Consider the following 22,500-nt stretch of genomic DNA (forward strand, 5'->3'; position numbering starts at 1 on the left):
TTCTCTGGGTTTTGGTAGATCAAATTATCTTAAGTTTCAAAAAATAGCATCCGCCCAGTCCTTTCCTAGCTTAGACAATTTGGCTACAGTACTACTCGTGGGTTGGGCATCTGTGGACACATGATGTAACATGCTGGGAGGCTAAAGATAGGAGAGGAATAGTTAAAAATACTACTGAGATCACCTTGGCTCGAAAAATTGGCGGGAATGTGCCGGCCGCCAGCCATCCTCCCACACGGCCAGTCAGACAACACCTGCCCTGCCCCTCACCTGCTTGCCCCTCCTCCCCGTCCGTCTACATCCCTCCCTCCCGCACCTTCTGTCCATCATAATCACTCTCTTTGTGTCCTCAGCATCGCCTACAGACACCCAAATGGTACTCGCTGGCTCCGAATGGCTCGCTCCCCTGCTGGGTCGTCTCTCTAACTTGTCTATCGTGCAATGCTCCCGGTTATAAATGGAGGCAGGAAGGCGCTCCGTCGATATTTCTAAGCCTCGTGTGGCAGATACGGCCTTATATGTATGCGTAAATGTGTGTGTGTGTGTGTGTGTGTTCTTGCCTATTTTTGTTTCCCCTGGAGTAAGTCAAGCTAATAATTTCAGCTTTATGAACTCTATTATAAATACTTTCGACTAAATTTGGCACACACACACACACACACACACACACACACACACACACCAATAAGTAAAAGAGCATTGTTTTGATTGATTCCTCTTTTGAAAGGTAAATTTTTAGCTAACTTTAATGCCTCTTCATTTGGAAAAGTTTGTCATTACAATATAAACTTTCCCAATATCTATTATGATGTAATACTGAAAACATGTTATTCATCCCTGTTCCATATTTGTACAGTAGTCATGTCCTCTCTCTACTCTTCCAGTGTTGCTAATTTTATCTTTCTTTGTATTTCTTCTCATAAACATATTGGCATCCTTGTTTTATCACATCAAATTTTCAGCTTGGAACATCAGCAAAGGAAACACCCACACTGAACCAGTCGCTCATACCAGTCGACACACTCGCCAGGCATAAAATTAGAATAGGCACCGGATGTCCCACTCTCTCACCACCTTCTCCATCAAACATTGTGGCATTGTTTTTTTTTCTATTTTACACACTGAATTCCAATAGGCACCCTTTCTCTTAATCCCTCACCTCCCCTCTCCATAAAAGATTCTAACAGTTGTTGTTTTTTTCTATTTTCCAGTTATTATTTTCTGTTACAGCCACTGGAGGTCATGTGGCAGTGTGGCATGCTAAGGGTGACAGAACTAAAGGACATAACTTATGATTTCTTTACTTTAAGAGATAATGTGACTGTGTACAATATGTCCACACATGGAGGGGAAAGAAATATACAGGTTAACAACATTTTTCAACATACACTATGTACATGGGACAACGAAGGGACTAAGTCTGTCGAAGCAGCGTACGTAACTATGGACATCATAGTAAGCAATGTAATAAAGGAGGGAAGTCTCGCGCCTTGCAGGCCAAGACAAGCAAGGATAAAAGCCGTTGGTTTGTTTTTAGTAAAGCTAAAAAGATCTTCATACACATAATGAACTAATAATTATGAACAACAATATATATCAAAATCTGCCAATGAGAAAGTTTATACAAAAGGTAACATTCAAATAAAAATTTTAATGTATAGTATTTTACAGGACTAGATGAGTGTGAAATTATACACATACATACATATAACACAGACAAGAACTGGATAAAAATAGACATACTGGAATAATGAGGTTCACACATGCATGAATACAAAAAATGGCATGGAGAGAGTGAGGAGTATAGTTCACGTTGCTCTTATAACACCAAGCAAGTTGTGTGTGGCCGCAGCTCACGTCGGGGTCTGTCCGAGGGGCATTGAGCAAGCATTCGATGACAACCACCTGTCTGTGTCCGGCCAGCCCCCTACACACACATACACAAACTGATGCACATACACACACAAACTGCCACACTCACACACAAATACACTGTCTCTCTCTCCACCTCTAATTGTTTTTATACACCACTTCTCATGACGATGCTGAGGTCTTTCAATATGACATAATTACCACCCTTTTTTTACGTTTTCACTCTATCCAACTGGAGTGGGTTAATTTTGGTATGGATTTTCATGGTGTGGTTGAGGGATTGTGTTCATTTCCCTAATGTCCTTCTATTCTTTTTTTTTTTGTTTAATTTCCTTATTTTCCCTTATGGGGTTGGCCAGGACATCAGTCTCTCCCACTCTTGATCATCATATACTCTCCTCTTTGACGTTCATCCTTCATATGTCTTCCTCCACACACTGTCTCCAGGTCTTCCCCAGTCTTCCAGTTGATCTCCTTCATTCTACCTCTACCTCCGCAGTTTTTCTGAGTTCATGGCCCTCCTCCTCCCTCTTGACATGACTATACCATCCAATCTCCTTCCCCATGTATACCTGCTTCCTGCCTGCCTCACCTAACAGCACCTTTCAGACACACACAGCAAGTCCTCACAAGCCTGGTCTTGGTGACTGAGGCTCTGGGTTCACCTACTTGAAAAAATTACATATACACGATTCATTTTACTGCACACACACACACACATATAGACACATGCACACACACACACACACAAACACACATACTTTCAGATCCATTAAAATTGACTGTTCTGTGCTCAAGTATCAGTTTAGCAGATACACAAAATTTCAGATCTGATGGAGTACATTCTGTGGTAGTGTTGGTATTACAGAGCGTGGCAATACAAAGTTGCTACCTGAATCAACGTTACTTGCAAGGATGGGGTCGGGGTGGGGATGAGCTTTTAAAAATTCAAAATATAAGTCAAGGGAGGGGATGGAAGTGGTGATGGCGGTGATGGTGGTGGTGGTGGTGGTGGTGTTTTGCTACAATGGGTCTACACTTTACCAAAGGATCTGCCCTAGGAACCTTATGACATTCAGAATATTTAAGGTTTTGCTATTATGCAACAGAGGTGAGGATGAGAAAAAAGGAATGAGCTAAAAATATCTGACAAGACAACATTAAATCTCTGCATTCCCATCGAGCCTCTCCCCACCAACCTGAGGTCAGCGTGAGAGGTTATTCCTGAAGTTGGTCATTATATGAGGCGTCAAGAATAGAAAGGTTGAGCTCGCCAAAAGTAAGTCTTGAATAAAACTCCGTATCTAGAAGAGCTACCCCACACCAGGGCCGGGTAAGAATGATAAACTTGCCTTCTTTACCCAATCTTTTCACAAACAAACAGACGAACTCACCATCTCCTGATATAGAAGAAATTTTCCGCGCCTAAAATCCCGTTTTCTTTTGGTGGCGAGTTTACCCGTTCTCTTCTGAGCGCCTCATATCATCTGCTAAAAGTATAGATTTACTTGAGTATAATTCAGTGCTTTCATCCCTAGACAGCCACTGCCCAAAACCTGACCAGTCTTAACCTGAGGAGTTCAATACACAACTTAACCACCACCTGCTGCATTATCACTAATGAAATGACTTACATAATTGAAATAATAAATTCATGCCAACTTGGGTTAAAGAATCCAACCAACCATTGCATTAACATATCCCTGGATTAAAACAATATTACCCATTTTTACCAGACACCTTCAATTTGTTGAGTCCGGTTTAATGAGCTAAAAATCAACACCAACGTTTCCTTCACAGCACCAATGAGTTAAAAATATTTATTTCTTACAACCTTTCCACTTCCTGTAGATCCACCCACCAAAAACCACTTCCAGACACCTTTGTCATTCACATTCCCTACCTGATGAGTTTGAAAATGTGACCAAATCCTTCAACAGGCCCGGTGATGCATTAAAAAGTTACCCATTCTTGCCGGACACCTTGGCCTCTCTTGCCTTCTCCTTCATGTCCACCCCTTGGAAGCCATGGGAGGAGAGCTGTACCTGCTGCAGCGCCGTCTGTCCCTCCGAACCAAGGCTGAGCAAGGCTTGTCTGGCAGCCTCTCGCACCTCCCCTGATGGGTCATTCTGCTGCAGGAAGGACAACACCTCTATGGGCCTTGGCCACTCAGGTGCCTCCTTCTGTGTAGCTGGGGAATGTTTCTTGGTCTTGTTTGAGCTTTTACCAGCCTTTTTGGCGTCTCCTTTCCGCTCTGTGTTCTCGGGTACAACTGGTGCTAGCACCCCAAGGAGGATGCACGCCGCCTCCCTGTTGCTGGTGCGGCCGGACTCCAGCAGCAGCAGACACAGCTCGACAATCTGGGTGTGGAGAAGGCTGGATAACTGTACAGCGCAGTTTTAGTCTTATATCTAATACCTCTCATATGACTTTGCTTATAATTTAATAATTAATCAAGAGATGTCAAATAAGAGGGAGGGACAGGTGTGTATAAAGCAAGAGTCTACAATATCAGATAAGAATGTACTTTGCATCATTTTGTAACAGTCCTTACATAAGGTGAGGAAATGTATGCAATTGCTCACTCAGATCCTTTTCAGGTTTTCAGACAATCACTTCATCACTTGTACATTATATTATTCACATACCTTACAGTCATAGCGTCTTCACTCACCTCTCACTCATGTACTGTTCTCTCCCTCCTCCAACTCTGACTCCCTATCTTCATCCCATCCCAAGACTCAGGCCCTGTGTACTACAACTAGGTAAATACACACACTCATACCCAACTCCACCACCACCATATAACCTCCCTGACTCACAACCTACCTACATAAACCCAACACCACCACCACACTCACCACCTCTATACTAATCACACCCATACATACCCATCGCCTACACCCCATCACAATCACCACACAACCACTGCCTACCACACACTACCTATTCACCACCAACATACTCGCATACACACAATACCTACACCACATTACAACCACCACACACCCAATGCCCACCATTCTCACCACACCCATATATACCCAACACCCACACCATCACAGCCACCACACAACCACTGCCTGCCACACTCACCACCTGCATGAGTTGGTTGTTGTGGGCCAGGCTGTTGACGAAGCTGGTGGTGACGTGCCGCAGCTCCGAGGGGCCGGCCAGCAGGTGTCCCATGATCTTGATGTGCAGGGCTGTGGGCTCCTTGATCTGATGTAGCCCCATCTCCACCCTGAAGGAAGGAGAAACCAATCATTTTAGAGTGAAAAATAGAATGGGTATATTTTATATGTAAACCACACACACACACACACACACACACACACACACACACACACACACACACACACACACATGCATGCATATTGACAGGGAAGAAAAAAATTAGAAACAAAGAAGAAAATAAGGAACAAATATCATAACATAAACAAATGGCAACAAAGTGATATATAATGTTTTCATCAATTTTTATCATTCTTGCAGTTGTGGAGACTCCTTCAATAAAATAAAAAGCTCTCACTTTATAATCTCTCTTTATGCATTACACGGACCTCCTTGTAACATCAATTTTATCTTTAATAACCCAACATAATTTATCATTACTAATCTACATAATCTGAATCTATCCTACATTTATCACTTTCCTAACTTAACACAATTCAAGTTTACTAATCTAACATCGATCTCTTCCTTGCCACTCACTTTTTGGGGTTGCCAGAGAGCAGCAGGTCACCTGTGGTGAGGTTGTGGGCAATGATGGGAACCGTCTGCTCCAGTGGGCGGTGCAGGTGGTGGAGGAAGTGGCCCACCGTCACCATCGCCTTGCCGTCAAACTCCTCCGTGTCCGTCATGGAGCACACAATCTCCTCCAACACTGCAGCACACAAAGAAGGGAGGTAAGGCCCATGTTCTCGGGTACTTTCCAATCTCACAACAACTATTGCCGCAAAAAAGACAAAAGATGACACATGAAAAGTAAAGTGGATAAAAACTAGACAAAAAAGTAGAGGAAAAGATGACAGATGAAAAGAAGAAAAGTAGATAAAAAGTAGACAAAAAGATAATGGACATGAAAAGAGGAAAAGTAGATAGAGTAGACCAAAAAGTAGAAAAAAAATATAAAAAGAAGAAAAGTAGATAAAAAGGAGACAAAAAAGTAGATAAAAAGATGATGGACATGAAAAGAGGAAAAGTAGATAAAGAGTAGACCAAAAAGTAGACAAAAAAGATATAAAAAGAAGAAAAGTAGATAAAAAGGAGACAAAAAAGTAGACAAAAAGATGATGGACAAGAAAAGAACAGAAGAGCAAATAGATCGTAAAAAAAGAAACACAAGAGGAATGTGGACAAGATGACAAACTGGGTAGCAATAAGTCCAGAACAATGCCCCGTGTCCCACCTCTCCGGGCCAGTCCAGGCATGGCCGGGTCCACCAGCGAGGACACCACCTGCAGGAGGCCGCCCACCACCGCCTGGCCCGGCACACACCAGTCATCGCCGCCCGCCACCGAGTCCCATAGAACCTGTACACCACCATGAACATCACTATTAGTCAACAGTCATGTAATTATCATTCACACTTGTAAACAAACTGCCTAAGCCATATTTTGGAGATTTCTAGATATTTAGCTCAATCAATTTTCAATGACGTGGCAGACCTTTAGGTACAGTTGCCATTGTCATTCTAGAGTGAGTGTTCTAAAATTTGCCTTAACATTTCTGCCTAAAATATGAGTTAAGATTTTTTTTTATTTCTTTAAAACAAGAAAAGTTACTCAGGCAGTTTGTTTACAAAGATGATGATATATGCATATATCTATATTAATAACAAAGGAAACTAGACTCGCTCATAAGTGTCTAGTTAAAGCTTCTCCCATGACTGGAGCTTTCCCCAACTGTTTGTGTCCTGGATTCAGAAACAGAACCTTGGAAAAGAACTCATACACACGAGATATGTAAAACCCTTAAAATACTGCTTACATTTTGAGTTTTCATTGGTGTGGCTGTCATAATACTTCAAACTTATCAACATATTTTTTCTATTAAATTACAAAATGATCAGTGAAGTTTTCTACTTATTCTCACACATATTTGAAAAATTATCTTGCTATGTCACAAGGCTACTTAACCCACAGGCCCAAGAGACAATGAGATGGAGCAGCATGGCGTTTGCCCCCAACTTTACCTTTACTTTACTTACTGCCCTAAACCCACAACAAAACATATTAATGCCAAGCCTGGGGATCCTTGGCAAACCTCAGGGGCCAGGCACACGCTCCTGCTCCTCACCTGCACGTGGGGGACGGTGATGAGGTGCTGGGGCTTGAGGCTGTCAAAGTTGTGCCGGTGGGCCAGCACGCCCGCCACCAGGTGCCCCTCCTCCTCCAGCTTCTTGAGGGAGTGGTGTTCCCGGCTCCTCAGTGGTCCAAAGGATCCGAGGTGCTGCACAAAGGTATTCATGACACGAATGACATCTCTGTGTGTAGCTCAGCTTTTTCTTAATCAGGATTTAGTTATTTTTAAAACATTTAAGGAGATTGGGCAAGGACAATATAAAAAAATATGAAATGTGCAGCATTATTAACACAATAGGCCTTCACCATTTGATATTTGTATAATTTTTATTACAACAAACACACATTGCAGCAAAAAATTACTTTCCTGCATTACTGCAAGTGCAGACACACAACTCTTTCCATAGTTCTACCACTCTCATTCCTGCCTATATTTGTCTATCATGAGAAGGTATATATTCACTGTCCCCTGAGGCTGTGGCATGATCACAGTATTCCATTATCCTTTGTGTGGAGGAGCAACAAACCTGTAGGAGCTGCAGGGCGTGTCTGAGGTGGGTGTAGAGGAACAGGTCCAGCTGGGCGCTGCTTGTGGCCACTGGCTGGCTGACGTCTGGCTGGCAGGAGGCAGCAAGCAGAGCAGCGGCCTCCTTGTTTTTCTTTTCCTCACACGCCTGAGTGTAGAAAAATGCATGAATTACTAACTGAAATCACAATGTTTATCTTATTGCTTCTAATGCTGATGGCACTGTTTTTGTGTGATTATAAACAGATATTTTTGTCCTCTCTGTCCTTGGGTCCTAAGGATTCAAGGGAGAGACTGAGGAGCCCCCATGCTGGGTGGAGGAGTGACAACCTCACTCTACATACAATACAGAACTTACGTCCGGATGGTCGTCTTCAAAGTCATCATCACAGACAGCATTCAGGAAGTCAAAGCACTCAAGGGCAGACTCCACTGAGAGGCTGATCTCTGAGGTGTTGCTGTCGCGCCGACTGCGGCAGTTCTGGAAAAGGTGAGCCAAGAGTTTACCGAGTGTTGGAGACGAGAACGGAGACTGAACGCTGCTACTCAAAGGTAACGAGGGACAAGGTTCTAAAAGTGAATTTCTTAAGCTCTGGCAAGTTGGTTATTAGATGAAAACTTTTGCACATGAGGAAGGCTACTTGTGGCTATTTCATTCACCATTATCCAAGTTTACTCTGCTTCCAAAATGACCAAGATGAAGATTCCATAAAGAAGAGAATTGAAAGGCTACAAGATCTGATGCAGCAGTTCAGTATCTTAAAAGCTAATCACAAGAAAGGCATTATGTAAGACCCCACAAATTACAATATAAACAGCAATCATGGGGAATATCTGAAAGAGGAAGAACATATGCATTCAAGAAACATTTTAATGATGAATTAGTACTTTCCGATAAATACATACTGGTTGCATGCCGTAAATAAAGTATGTTACCATATATGTCTAACCATGAAAAAATGACTATAACTACTGCATTATGCTTGTGTGAGGGGAGCATACGAGTCAGGCTGCATACACAGGCATCACCGTCCAGGGCATTCTGTCGTTCAGTTCGTAGTGTCAATACAATACAATGAGTCTTAGGGAGCAAGCACTTGTAATCCATCGCTTCCACTCTACACATGACTCACAGCGGATGCTCAAAAACTTACCACACGAGTTAGAAGCAAGTTAGTACAGACACCGCAGGCATTTATTAGGTGTTCAGATACATAGTGTTTCTCCGCATGCACCAATACCCTTCCTGAAGCTCGGGCAGGTCATTATTAGCGGGTCTATTCAGGTTACTGGACTACTAAGATGGATCCCAGAGCTTATACTCACTTCAGGAAAATACTCATCATCATCATCACCATTATCATCACACTCTGCACTGAGGAAATCAAAGCATTCTAAGGCTGACTCAACCAAGAGGCTGATGTCTGAGGCACCGCTCTCTCGCCTACTGCTGCAGTTCTGTAATATTTGGGCTAATTTTACACGAGGACTGAATGGCTATATCTGTAGTTGCTAAACAGCATAGCATGTGCCCAAGCTATGAAGTGCTTGGAAGGTAGAAATGTATACCTATACCTCCTAATCTATGTGAAATTTGTTAGTGCAAGTGGTATGTATACAGTAAATCTTTTAGGTGGATAACATACATAGTTAGTGAAATAGTTCTTTGGTAAATAGCAACAAAAAGTGAAAGGATGGAAATAACCACTTGTTGCATGGAGGCTTCACATTATCACTGACGTACTGTGTGTGTGTGTGTCCTTCCTGATTTGATCTGTAATGGTTTTATCCTTGGTAAAATTAGAAAAAAAATTCAGATATCAGTAATGTATTTTCTTCTACTGTTAAGTCTTTCCATAACCTTGGGCTAACATATCCACATACAGAGTTTGCTCTGTTGGTTTTGTTCCCCTGGACAAGTATGGAGTCAGCCTCAGAAGGTTGGGATGAAAACAACAACTAAGAAGACTTGTGCAGGTTACCCTCCTCCATGAAAAGCTATGAAGGGAGTGTGTTTGTTCACGGACACAAGCTGCCACAGACTGTACAACAGTTTTTACAAGAAATGGTTACTTGAAAGCTTGAGTTAAAAATAGTTAATCACAACAACAAATTACACAGGATAATTATCAGTTATTTAAGAAACAAAAGAATTTAGTACATCAATAATGTTAAGGTAATTACCATCAACATTAGTGCCACATGATGTTAATTTAGCATGCTTTTTATTCAACACAGACAGGGGCTGAGATGCCACGGCAGCAATACAGATACAGGGAGGCAAGTGCTCGGCAACACTTCTACACAACACACAGGCAGCACAGGGAGCTGAGTGGTGACGGGATAAGGAAATCTTTACTGCTAAGCCTATGAAGGGAAGTATTTCCAGATGATTATATGGACCATTTTACAATATTTTTTAACTCAATACAATATATCTGTTCTGAGTGAAAGAAAAAATTAACTTTAAACTGTTGCATCAAGTGCTGGTTTTCACAGTGAAGTGATTATTAAGCACTGAAACTTTGTAAGAAATTTTAGATATTTAAAAATTAACTCAAGAAAATGCTGCAAAATAAAAAGTGTAAATAGAGCTCTAGGTTGTCTACACAGGGAAGGAAATCAGAGGAAGCATTTACAGATGAAGTATGAGCATTACATGTTTTCTAGGCAAGTGGAATGCTTAGTGAGGGGAAGAGGAAGGTGGCAGAGTGGTGATTGCATTCCACGTGTGCATCAACACTATTCACGGCACGGAAACAACAACTCAGGGGAAGCAGCCATGCACACACCATAGCCGAGTCAGGCAAGTCAGCGGTCAGGTAGCACCGAGGAAGGAACGCTTCGTAAACCTTCATTCTGTGTTCTGACCGTGACACATCTCGGCCGCACCTTTACTTAGCTGTGGCCCTCGGCTGAGCTCTTAATGTTACCAAAGTAGTGTGCACAGAGGAAGGATGGCACAGTGTGGATATACCTTGGCTTCACTTATGGCTATCAAGGCAGAAAGGAGGTACCTGAGGCTTATATACAAACTTATAATGTACATGAGGTGTCCACCGTTAGCTCCTAAAGGTAGAGAGGGTCCATAAGGTCACCATTTGTTTTGAAGGAATAAAAAATGGTGCCTTATATACAGCTATGGAAATGTATAAAGTTTTGAATGCTCCTATATAGAGTTGTGAAGACGAGAAGATCAAGCTTTTATATACAGCCTTTTGAGTACAGAAACAGTACCCGACACAGAGGTACAGCTTTGAGGACATTGGCAGAGAACAGCACAGACGCATTTACAGGTACACAAAGAAGGTACTTTACACACACCAAAAGAATATAGAGTCAGAGGGGAGTTGAGGCTTAACCCGTCCGCTGTGATTGGCATGGATTTGGCTTTCACTGGTAGCCTGGTAAACTTATAATCCCAGGTCTTTCTCTGCCTCTGTGGTGGATAATGGAGTGTTTCCCTTGTGGTATTGGAGTGCTGGATATCCCCTCCCAAGGTGCATGACTTTACATTTTTCTTCATTGAATTGTAGCAGCCACTTTTTGCTCCGTTACTGAAAGCTTGGTGATGTCTTCTTGTAGGAAATCCGCAGTCAAGGGGTTAAATGTAGCTATACCGAGCATTTCTTGGTGGCCAGAATACTTAATACCAAGTCCTATATTCTCAAACATTTTGGGGCTCACACACCCACATTTGACAAGGCTTTTATAGAAGTTGTGGGCATTTCCATGGGGAGTTATAAAAGCCTAGTGATAATTTAACAAGGATTCTATGCCATATATGTCAAAATCACTCATGAGAAGACAACTAACCTCCTTTGTGGCCCTTGAAAATATTTGTTGTGAGAGCCGAAAGCATCTAAGAATACATGCCTAAGTTCCTGTCGGTGTCTCTAGGAAGTTCATCAGTAACAGCTTCACTCACTCCTGCACAAAAAACTCATCTCTTCCATATTCAACTTAAATGTTTCTCTGTATAACTTCTAAGGATGATTTTTCTCTATGACCATGTCAGTAAGAAATATCCCTAAACTCTAATTCTTTTTCTTAGCCTTCACAGCTTTAACCGATGTTCATGTAGGGTCGATGATTAGGGTTTTCTAGTTTGGGGTTTAAAATCTGAGGCCCTTCCTGATGTCACACAGCAGCACTGAGGCTCAAACTCCTCGAATTGGTTCTCTACTTCTGAGACTTGACGCTTTGGATCATATTCTCAGACACTTTGCGCTCTCACAACAAATATCATCACCCTCATAAAATAATTGCCTGTCATTTTTCAGCGATTTCCAGGTTTTTATCTACATCAATTTTTCAACACATGACGCCCATTTTTGTATAGTTGCCTTCGTCATTCAGGGTTTGAGTGTTCTAGAATTGGCCTTTTCATTTCTGCCTAAATTTTAAGCCAAATGAGATGATGACAGTTCTTTTCTGATTTCCTGTAAAGTAGAAAATATTGACTTAGGCGGTTTGTTTACGAAGGTGACAATATGTGCCTTGAAACAGCTCTTCACTTCCATGGCTAGACACATTGGACCATAATCTCAGACACTTTGGGCTCTCAGCTCTTCACTCTTTGGGCTCACAACAAAATACGCCTTGAATCATCAGCTTACTTTGGGCTCTCACAACAAATATGTGCCTTGAATCAGCTCTTCACTTCCATGGCTTGACACTTTGGCCCTTAATCTCAGACACTTTGGGCTCACAACAAATACGTGCCTCGAATCAGCTCTTCACTTCCATGGCTTGACACTTTGGGCCATAATCTCAGACACTTTGGGTTCTCACAACAATTACGTGCCTTGAATCAGCTCTTCACTTCCATGGCTAGACACATTGGACCATAATCTCAGACACTGTGGGCTCTCACAACAAATACGTGCCGTGAATCAGCTCTTCACTTCCATGGCTAGACACTTTGGCCCATAATCTCAGACACTTTGGGCTCTCACAACAAATATGTGCCTTGAATCAGCTCTTCACTTCCATGGCTTGACACTTTGGGCCATAATCTCAGACACTTTGGGCTCTCACAACAAATACGTGTCTTGAATCAGCTCTTCACTTCCATGGCTAGACACTTTGCTCCAATTCTCAGACACTTTGGGCTCTCACAACAAATATGTGCCTTGAATCAGCTCTTCACTTCCATGGCTTGACACTTTGCTCCAATTCTCAGACACTTTGGGCTCTCACAACAAATATGTGCCTTGAATCAGCTCTTCACTTCCATGGCTTGACACTTTGCCCCAATCCTCAGACAAATATTTTAAAAGGCCACAAAGAAGAATAGACAGATTTTCATGAGTGTTAATTACACATTCATGGTGCAGGAGCCTTGTCAAACTATCTCTAGGTTCATAAAATTACCCACGGAAATACCCACTACAACCTCTATGAAAGCCTTATCAAATGTGGGTGTGTGAGCTCTGAAATGTTTGTCAATATGGGCCTCTAACCCTCTAAACCACTAGGCCCTTTCCTAACCTTGATTTATTTACCTAATTTGGGATTTTCAGTGCCTTAAATCGGGCTTTTTTTTTCATTATTGTTTTCTTTTTTTTTACGCCCTTGCACTGTCTCCTCTGCTGTAAAAAAGAGAGAGAGAGAGAGAGCTAGGCACATGCCCCAGCTATTCCTTAGCTTGTTCATCCTTCCTTCAGTCATCCTCTTGGACTAAACTTTGAATCTAAATATTTAGTTTTCCTTGACTTCATTTCTGGCTGTTGTTCCTTTTTTTCAACAGCATTCATTTAAAATATTCCTTAGATTACCACTTCTTTGTCTTTTATTATTTTTATTATGGGGGCAATAACCTTTTTCTTCCTTCAACATTTTCTTTTTTTTATAATTTCTTCTTGATTTCTTATTCATAAACCTTCTTTCTTCTTTTCTCTCAACGTTCTTTTCCCTTTCCTCTTTTTATTTAAATATTCCTCCTCCTTCTCTTCAACATTCCTCCTCTTTCCTCCATCCACCTCTTCCACAACTTCCATTAGCATTACCTTATTCCTCTAGCTTCCTTGCCACTCCACCATCCCCAGTACCATGACCTGCTAGCCTTTCCTCATCCCTTCACACCCACTCCTACACCCTCGTCCTTCTGAGCTACCGTCACCTACCCTGCACATGTCGTCCAGATCCAGCACGGCCTCCTCCAGCGTGTGCAGCTGTGGGAACTGTCCCTGGATGTCTTCCAAGCACGTGCACAGCCGACTCACAACCTGGCAAAGCAATGGGGCTATGATGCTGATTGTTGTGCCACATATTCATTTTGAAAACATCACACTATCTTTAGAAATAAAAAGGTTGTAGGTACTCTCTTTGGATATGCATTTCCTTTAAACATAAATCTAATGAAACATAACCTTTCAAAGCACTGACATCCACCTGTATTGCATTTCTTTTTAACCCGGTAGCAGTGACGGGCCAAATTTGTGGTTTTACCGTGTAGCAGCGACGGGCCAAATTTGTGCCATGATATAAACCCCCCAAAATAGATGATACAAAAACTGATCACAAGTGCTTTGATATATATTATGAAATGGTTTGTGTGAGGGGTGATTTTTTTCTCATTTTTCTCGCTTGGAGCTTGGCATTAAGAATCATGAACCCCGCTGCTACCGGGTTAAACATAAATCTAATGAAATATGACCTTTCAAAGCACTGACATCCACCTGTATTGCATTTCTTTTTAACAGAGGTATAGAAAAACTGAAATAGCCAAGTGCTGCCACAGGTTTTCCTTTGCAAACTTGACACAATCTTCAGAAGTAGAGCATTACTGTTCTGGGATATGGATTTCTTTTACATATAACTCTAATGAGTCCTAGCCTTCTAAAGCACTGGCATTCACTTGTAGTATATTTCTTAAAGAGTTTTAGAGAAAGCTATTAATTAACCTGAGGGAGGATCTCTCATAACCAAGGATTCTAAACTCTCTACCTATAACCTCAAGTGAACCATGGCACCATAACTGATAACATAAATAATGGAGAGAGATAAAGCAGGAGATGAAGACAAATACTGATGAAATGCGAAGAAAGTCTACCTCATTATAACAGATTAAAAGGAAACAAAACAAACACAACAACACCAGAACGAACTGTGAACCACGACAGCATAGCTAACACCACAAACAAGGTCCCTCCACAAGCCTTACCTTCTTGAGGGTGATGGGGGGGTTGGCCTCATCCCAGGAGTGCCCGCCCTCCCCCCACCTGATGGAGTCTGGCTCGCCCCCCAGGAGGTCCAGCTGTTGTGAGAGGGATTGGGACATGGTGGGGGAGAGGCCCGTGGAGTAGGAGGAGAGGTGGGAGAAAGAGCGCGACATCATGTCCATGTTGGAGCCTTGAGAGATGCTGAACTGTTGGTGGAGGGAAGGAAAAGGTTCATGTGACAGGATGTCTTTTGAATGATAAGAAAAAGTGATCTTCTTCACTGTCACATGTGTAACTTTTCTTTGAGCGTTGTGCCAATTACTGCTTCCACAGGTCTATTGATATAAACACAGAATATCAAGGAAAAATGTGAGTTACTGCTTTTTTGGACTTGAGTCAATTACTACTACCAAAATATGCAAACATGGTTTCTGCTGGTCTATGCTTCAGATTCATCAAAAAGTGTATTCATCATTCCATTTTAATTTCTCATGTTTTCCATTTTTTGCACTTTCTCTCGCTATTGATGAGAGCATTTTTCTGTGGAATTCATTAACTGGAAATCAACATTCACACAACAAAAGACTCACTGTTGATGAATAACCAATTTACTTATAAATAAAATTATACTTCTACTTAGTTATCTAGTAATACCTGCTTGCCATAGCCTACCTGAGAGTATCTGGCCCACTGCTCCACCCGACTCTCCTTCTTGCGGACCAACGTGAAGTTGCCGGTGTTGTCACATTGAGGACTTGCCGAGTCCCGCCCATCAAACAATATTGAGTCCTGTCACCACAACACAACACAAACATTAGATGCATGTCCCTTGCATAAATGTTTCTTTAATTAAGTTACTGCCATCCTTCCTCTCTTCACATCAAAATATTCTACGTAACTACAAACCTGAACCACAGCAATACACACACCAGTCAAAGATGAAACCAACCATAGTAAAGACACTCACTTGACTGTCACTTCTCCTTGACAGTCCCTGGTAATCAGACACAGGGCTGTTGCTGTCGGTGCGTGTGGAGAGTGCTGCGTGGGAGGACAGTAGACCTCGGTACTCAGACAGAGGACTTGCACTGTCGGCTGTTGAGCTTCGGGCAGACATGCTGCCAAAACTGCTGTCATGATCACACTCTGGGGACAAGTTACTGTCCTTGCCAGAGGGAACCTGAGGGGAGAGAGAGAGAGCACAGGGATGAGTCGAGAAGGAGGGCACATGGATGAGTCGAGAGAGAGCACAGGGATGAGTCAAGAGGGAGGACACAGGGATGAGTCAAGAGGGAGGACACAGGGATGAGTCAAGAGGGAGGACACAGGGATGAGTCAAGAGGGAGGACACAGGGATGAGTCAAGAGGGAGGACACAGGGATGAGTCAAGAGGGAGGACACAGGGATGAGTCAAGAGGGAGGACACAGGGATGAGTCAAGAGGGAGGACACAGGGATGAGTCAAGAGGGAGGACACAGGGATGAGTCAAGAGGGAGGACACAGGGATGAGTCAAGAGGGAGGACACAGGGATGAGTCAAGAGGGAGGACACAGGGATGAGTCAAGACAGAGGACACAGGGATGAGCCAAGACAGAGGACACAGGGATAAGCCAAGACAGAGGACACAGGGATGAGCCAAGACAGAGGACACAGGGATGAGCCAAGACAGAGGACACAGGGATAAGCCAAGACAGAGGACACAGGGATGAGCCAAGACAGAGGACACAGGGATGAGCCAAGACAGAGGACACAGGGATGAGCCAAGACAGAGGACACAGGGATGAGCCAAGACAGAGGACACAGGGATGAGCCAAGAGAGAGACTGCAGTGATGAGCCAAGACAGAGGACACAGGGATGAGCCAAGACAGAGGACACAGGGATGAGCCAAGACAGAGGACACAGGGATGAGCCAAGACAGAGGACACAGGGATGAGCCAAGACAGAGGACACAGGGATGAGCCAAGACAGAGGACACAGGGATGAGCCAAGACAGAGGACACAGGGATGAGCCAAGACGGAGGACACAGGGATGAGCCAAGAGAGAGACTGCAGTGATGAGCCAAGACAGAGGACACAGGGATGAGCCAAGACAGAGGACACAGGGATGAGCCAAGACAGAGGACACAGGGATGAGCCAAGACAGAGGACACAGGGATGAGCCAAGACAGAGGACACAGGGATGAGCCAAGACGGAGGACACAGGGATGAGCCAAGACAGAGGACACAGGGATGAGCCAAGACGGAGGACACAGGGATGAGCCAAGACAGAGGACACAGGGATGAGCCAAGACAGAGGACACAGGGATGAGCCAAGACGGAGGACACAGGGATGAGCCAAGACAGAGGACACAGGGATGAGCCAAGACAGAGGACACAGGGATGAGCCAAGACAGAGGACACAGGGATGAGCCAAGACAGAGGACACAGGGATGAGCCAAGACGGAGGACACAGGGATGAGCCAAGAGGGAGGACACAGGGATGAGCTAAGAGGGAGGACACGAGGATGAGCCAAGAGGGAGGACACAGGGATGAGCCAAGAGAGATTACAGGGATGAGCCAAGAGGGAGGACACAGGGATGAGTCAAGACAGAGGACACAGGGATGAGCCAAGAGGGAGGACAAAGGGATGAGCTAAGAGGGAGGACACAAGGATGAGCCAAGAGGGAGGACACAGGGATGAGCCAAGAGAGACTACAGGGATGAGCCAAGAGAGAGGCTACAGGGATGAGCCAAGAGAGACTGCAGGGATGAGCCTCAGTAAACACTACAGGAAAACTTCATCATCCCACATCCTTGACCAGTCAGCTAAATGTGTCCAGGATTATGAGGCTACAAGAATAACACAATTAAACCTTAAAGTATTCATCACATTGCAAATAACACATACTAATGGTAGTCTTTACATTTTGTTGCATGAGAATCACAATGGAAGTCAAATCTCCTCTTATAAATATCTTAGCCAACTTTCCTTTCTTAAAATGAAAAAAATTAAAAACTTCCCAGACACTCACACCAGCAACAGTAGACGGCGGCGAGGAGGAGAGTGTGTGGAGGACTGGCAGCCTCCTCTTGTTGCCCGGGGAGGTGGCAGACATGCTGGGCGTCCTCATCAGGCCGTCCTCTATCACGCCATCCAGAGGACTGCGTTAGGGAAAAGCAGAGGTAAGTCATGTGTTTCCAGCTGTGCAATATTTCTAAGCCATTACATTCAAGTTGATACGATATATATATATATATATATATATATATATATATATATATATATATATATATATATATATATATATATATATATATATATATATATTTTTCATCCTGATTTGGGTAGTTAATTACATCAGAACTCAGAGCCATCAGTTTTTTATCACTTAACAATAACTTGGATGCTTCATAAAATATAAATAAAGTGTAAAATATATACACTGAATAAACTATTGAAAACTAAACCTTCTAGGGAAAGATAGCAATAATTTCCATAACATCAACTGACATCCAGAAAAAATAATAATGCTGTGTCTGAGTCACCTCCACATGCCACTTTTTTAAGCAGAATGACTCACTTCCAGGTGATGACAATGTTGAGCTTGAGTGAGCCTGAGGGGTTGAGATTGACGGTCATGAGCTGCGGGTGGGGTGAGAAGAGGTCCTTGGTCTCACACACCTTGTTGCCGATCACCACCGTCTTGCCGAGCACTCGCACCTCCACCGCCTTGATGAGCAGCTGTTTGGACAAGACAAGGCTCAGTGCTGCTAGTATGAACAATGCTAACTTGAACTACAACAAGATACTAACATAACACTGCTTAGTATTAGCCACATAGAGGTGAGTAAGAGGACTGTAACAGCACAGCACACTGAGTACAGCCACACATTACCACCCCGCCTCCCCACTTCGCCTCACTCACCATCTCCCCAATGAGTCCCTTGATGACGGTGCGCTGGTTGTCCCATGTCTGAGTGTTGTCCTTGCACACCCGACCCCGAGACTTCCACTTCTGTGTCCCGTGTTTTAGCGTCACCTCAAACACGTCGCCGGGACACAGCCGAGCGAAGCCCTGGATGCCTGCACGGAGCAATGAGAAACAATGACTCAAAGGCTGATGTTTTCCTCTCATCTTTCATGTTACATCTGCTACAGCATACAATAACATTCTTTTATAGCAACATAACTGAGTGTTCCATTTACCATGATGAAAATAATTATGATTTACATTACTAAGTTATGGTTGTTTGATACCTTGTTGGCATAAACTCTAAAGATGCTACTAAATCAATGAAGTTAGAGGCTCAAGAAAACTTTTTAAATCTTTAGTTATAAATTATTAGAAAATCCTTTAGTTTCCATACTTAGCTCATTCATTATGCCTGAAACGATGGCTCCAAAAATCTAATAATTAATCAAGTAAAGGAAAACAATAATGCATATCACTACCCATCACAACAGCAACAAACACCATACCATCCCTATAAAAGATCAATGACCAAGATGCCCTCATGAGCACGTTACCTTTCATCTCGAGGGTCAGTGTGCCGATGAGCTGCTCAATCTTCACCTCGAGGGCACACAGCGTCTCCGTGCACTCCCTGTAGCCTGACCGCACGTTGCTCAGCGCCGACGCCTTCTCCTTTCCCGGCGAGAGAGCGTACGCGTAGGCCATCGTTCGTACCTGAGATATTGACATGTTTCTTCATTATCCTTTGCTCTAATGTATATATTGCTTGAAATAAGGATTGCAAGGTTCTAAAAGGTGAGTGATTGTATAACTCAAACCAGTACTGCAAAGATCTTCAACAAACCCTACAATTTATATCAACATCATGAATCCATTTCATCAAAGCACGCTTTATGTGGTGGAAGACTAAGGCAAAAATGAACCATTCTAAAAATACGAAAATTACTAGAATAAAATAAATTAACCATCCAAGACAAATTCTGAAATATGTTGAATAATTTGTAGGTAATAGATGACTTGAGGACTATTCCATTTGGCCCACAAGAGCAATACCCCAAAGACTGTAAAGGACTAAGACAAATGCTCTACACTAAAAAATAAATAATTAAATAAAAATTACTAAAATAAAACTGTGCAAGACAAATTCTGAAATATATTGAGAGCAATTTATAGAGGATATAATACTCAAAGATTATTATTTATTTCATTTGGTGCACAACAGACACACCCCAGGGAAGGATCTCTTTTAATGAATAAAAAATACAAAAAAAGATAAATAAACTGTGCAAGACAAATGCTGAAATATACTGAATAATTTATAGATAACAAATGACTCAAAGGTTACTCCATTTGGTCCACAAGAGCCACACCCCAAGGAAGGCTCTCTTTAAATAAATGAATAAAAATACAAAAAAAGATAAATAAACTGTGCAAGACAAATGCTGAAATATACTGAATAATTTATAGATAACAAATGACTCAAGGGTTACTCCATTTGGTCCACAAGAGCCACACCCCAAGGAAGGCTGCCTCCTCCCCTCGCCTCCCCCCAGTGTTGGTGTGCAGGACTCACCCCATCCCTCAGCTTCTGGTGCAGTGTGTACTGGTCCTGCAGGTCCTCCAGCTTGCTCAGGTGGTACTCGACCCTCTTGAGGTAGCGCTCGGCAGCCTTGATTTGCTGCACACGGGAAGCAAGAGACACAAGGATGAGGCAAGAAATACATGGACTCCCATTTACTGTTTTGCCTACTTTTCCTATTTCTTATTTTGATGATTTTGGATGTACTAAGGTTTTATATTTTTTTATTTTTTCATTTAATGTCAAAGTTAGCAAGTTTTGTAATTGTGTACAAAAGTTTATGCGTCTGCAGCAAACAAACATTTTAAGTCAACGTTTGAAGTAATTTCCAGAATGTTTTTAAAAGTTATTTTGTTATTTTTTACTGAACAACTAACTTGAAATCACCAAATACTTAAGTCCTATGCATAAACAAACACTACCTCTAATAAACTCATCAGATCTTTACTGCAGTAACTGTGCATTGATATAATTTTTTAATCTTTTTGCAGTATTGAGTGGATAATTTTTTTTTTAATCTTTTTGCAGTATAAAGTGGATAATTATTTCCCGAATATTAAGAGCAGCTTCAGCAATAGAGAAAGCAGCATGGAGTTATACTGAAGAAAAACAAAAGGCAATGAAGTTATGCTGACCTAAATCTACATGAAGACACCACTACTACAGAATGATATATATGGCAACGTGTCATTATTTCCATGCCATGCTCTACAGACCACACCATGCTGCAGAGGGAAACAGTACAGTGAGAGTATACGATGGAACATGCCTCAAGGTCACTCGGAATAAGAACGTTGTACACATGCATAGAGCCAAGGGTGTAGATTTTAATGATGGCCAAAGAGAGGTAAGAGATAGGACCCAGAAAATCAAAAGTAATGTTAAATCAGATATATATGTCCCCATTAATCAATATGAGGAACTGTATCTTTGAGGATGCTGAATACAGTGAATAATATTAATAAAAACCAATGGCTGTAGTTTAATTTGAATATCAATCACCAATAGTAAGATAAATGTGTTTAATAAAGTTCATTGTTAGAGAAAATGCTGGTCTTATTAATCATTGGAAATCAAGGGATGGTAATGCCTGAACTCACTAAAAAATAAATGGTGAAGTTGGGGGCATATGATATAGCTGTGCATGGCCTCAGTGCTCATCTCTGTTACACTGGCCCTTGAACATGTGGAGGATAACTTCCACAGAGGAGTATGAAATCTCGACAAAATGCTAATAGCAAGTCCACAAACATACAGACAAACACGCAGCAAGATCTACGTCGGTGCTGGAGTGCTCATGTTCATTAGACAAGAAATAAAATCAAGCATTAATATAATCAACTGAGAGCTACAATGCCACATCATCCCAGGAAGTAATTATGCAGGCTGATGATGCTTCGTAGCAGAAGAGGATCCAGTCACAGAAAGGGAGGCTGGGCAGGAAGAAGGATGAGACAAAATGACCCATATTCTCAGGCACTTTGGGGCTCTCACAAACACAGTGGATACAAGTTTCATTGAGGTTGTGTTAGTGTTCCCATGGGTAGTTTTACAGTGATAGTTTTATAGTGATAGTTTGACTAGGCTTCTACTGTCTACACCATGAATGAGAAAAAAAATACCCATGAGAGACTGACTAATCTCCTTTGTGGCCTTGGTAAATATATGCTGTGAGAGCCGAAAGTGTCTGAGAATACAGGACAGAGAGACATGTCAAAAGTTTTTCAGACATGGATCCGCAGCAGCCGCTCAAGATGACACATGTGTAATTGCTTGGCTGCTAAGATAGAGAGAAACTTTTAGGTACTGCATTTTGGCATTCCCAGTAAAAAGAAGGGCATGCAGGTGCTGAAAAATGGAAGAATGAGAAGTAAAATTAAAACAAATAGAATGGACAATTAATAAAAATGGCCTGAGAGAGAGAGAGAGAGAGAGAGAGAGAGAGAGAGAGAGAGAGAGAGAGAGAAAGAGAGAGAGAGAGAGAGAGAGAGAGAGAGAGAGAGAGAGAGAGAGAGAGAGAGAGAGAGAGAGAGAGAGAGAGAGAGAGAGAGAGAGAGAGAGAGAGAGAGAGAGAGATGTGTTATAGTACTAAATAT

At 42.4% G+C, this 22,500-nt stretch overlaps 1 protein-coding gene across 6 annotated transcripts in view; it reads right to left on the bottom strand.

Moving 5' to 3' along the window:
- Positions 1–1,285: 1,285 nt before the first annotated feature.
- Positions 1,286–22,500, bottom strand: part of LOC127001747 (rho family-interacting cell polarization regulator 2-like) — a 144,717-nt gene continuing 123,502 nt past the window's right edge. For 4 of the 6 annotated variants that reach the window (XM_050866888.1, XM_050866889.1, XM_050866886.1 and 1 more), the window contains 17 exons: positions 20,399–20,503; positions 19,380–19,539; positions 18,778–18,935; positions 18,433–18,593; positions 17,884–18,013; positions 15,838–16,050; positions 15,543–15,659; positions 14,873–15,076; positions 13,833–13,934; positions 9,031–9,162; positions 8,063–8,185; positions 7,706–7,852; positions 7,174–7,326; positions 6,284–6,407; positions 5,587–5,758; positions 4,969–5,116; positions 1,286–4,232 (listed from right to left, as the gene is read on the bottom strand). In XM_050866888.1, coding sequence (XP_050722845.1) covers positions 3,834–4,232; positions 4,969–5,116; positions 5,587–5,758; positions 6,284–6,407; positions 7,174–7,326; positions 7,706–7,852; positions 8,063–8,185; positions 9,031–9,162; positions 13,833–13,934; positions 14,873–15,076; positions 15,543–15,659; positions 15,838–16,050; positions 17,884–18,013; positions 18,433–18,593; positions 18,778–18,935; positions 19,380–19,539; positions 20,399–20,503 — 2,748 coding nt within the window. In that variant the 3' untranslated portion in view covers positions 1,286–3,833. The remainder of the gene's footprint in view (positions 4,233–4,968; positions 5,117–5,586; positions 5,759–6,283; positions 6,408–7,173; positions 7,327–7,705; positions 7,853–8,062; positions 8,186–9,030; positions 9,163–13,832; positions 13,935–14,872; positions 15,077–15,542; positions 15,660–15,837; positions 16,051–17,883; positions 18,014–18,432; positions 18,594–18,777; positions 18,936–19,379; positions 19,540–20,398; positions 20,504–22,500) is intronic. The other 2 variants (XM_050866885.1, XM_050866890.1) reach the window with 2 other exon arrangements.

The sequence above is a fragment of the Eriocheir sinensis genome, chromosome 21 (assembly GCF_024679095.1).
Source record: "Eriocheir sinensis breed Jianghai 21 chromosome 21, ASM2467909v1, whole genome shotgun sequence".
Taxonomy (NCBI): Eukaryota; Metazoa; Arthropoda; class Malacostraca; order Decapoda; family Varunidae; genus Eriocheir; species Eriocheir sinensis.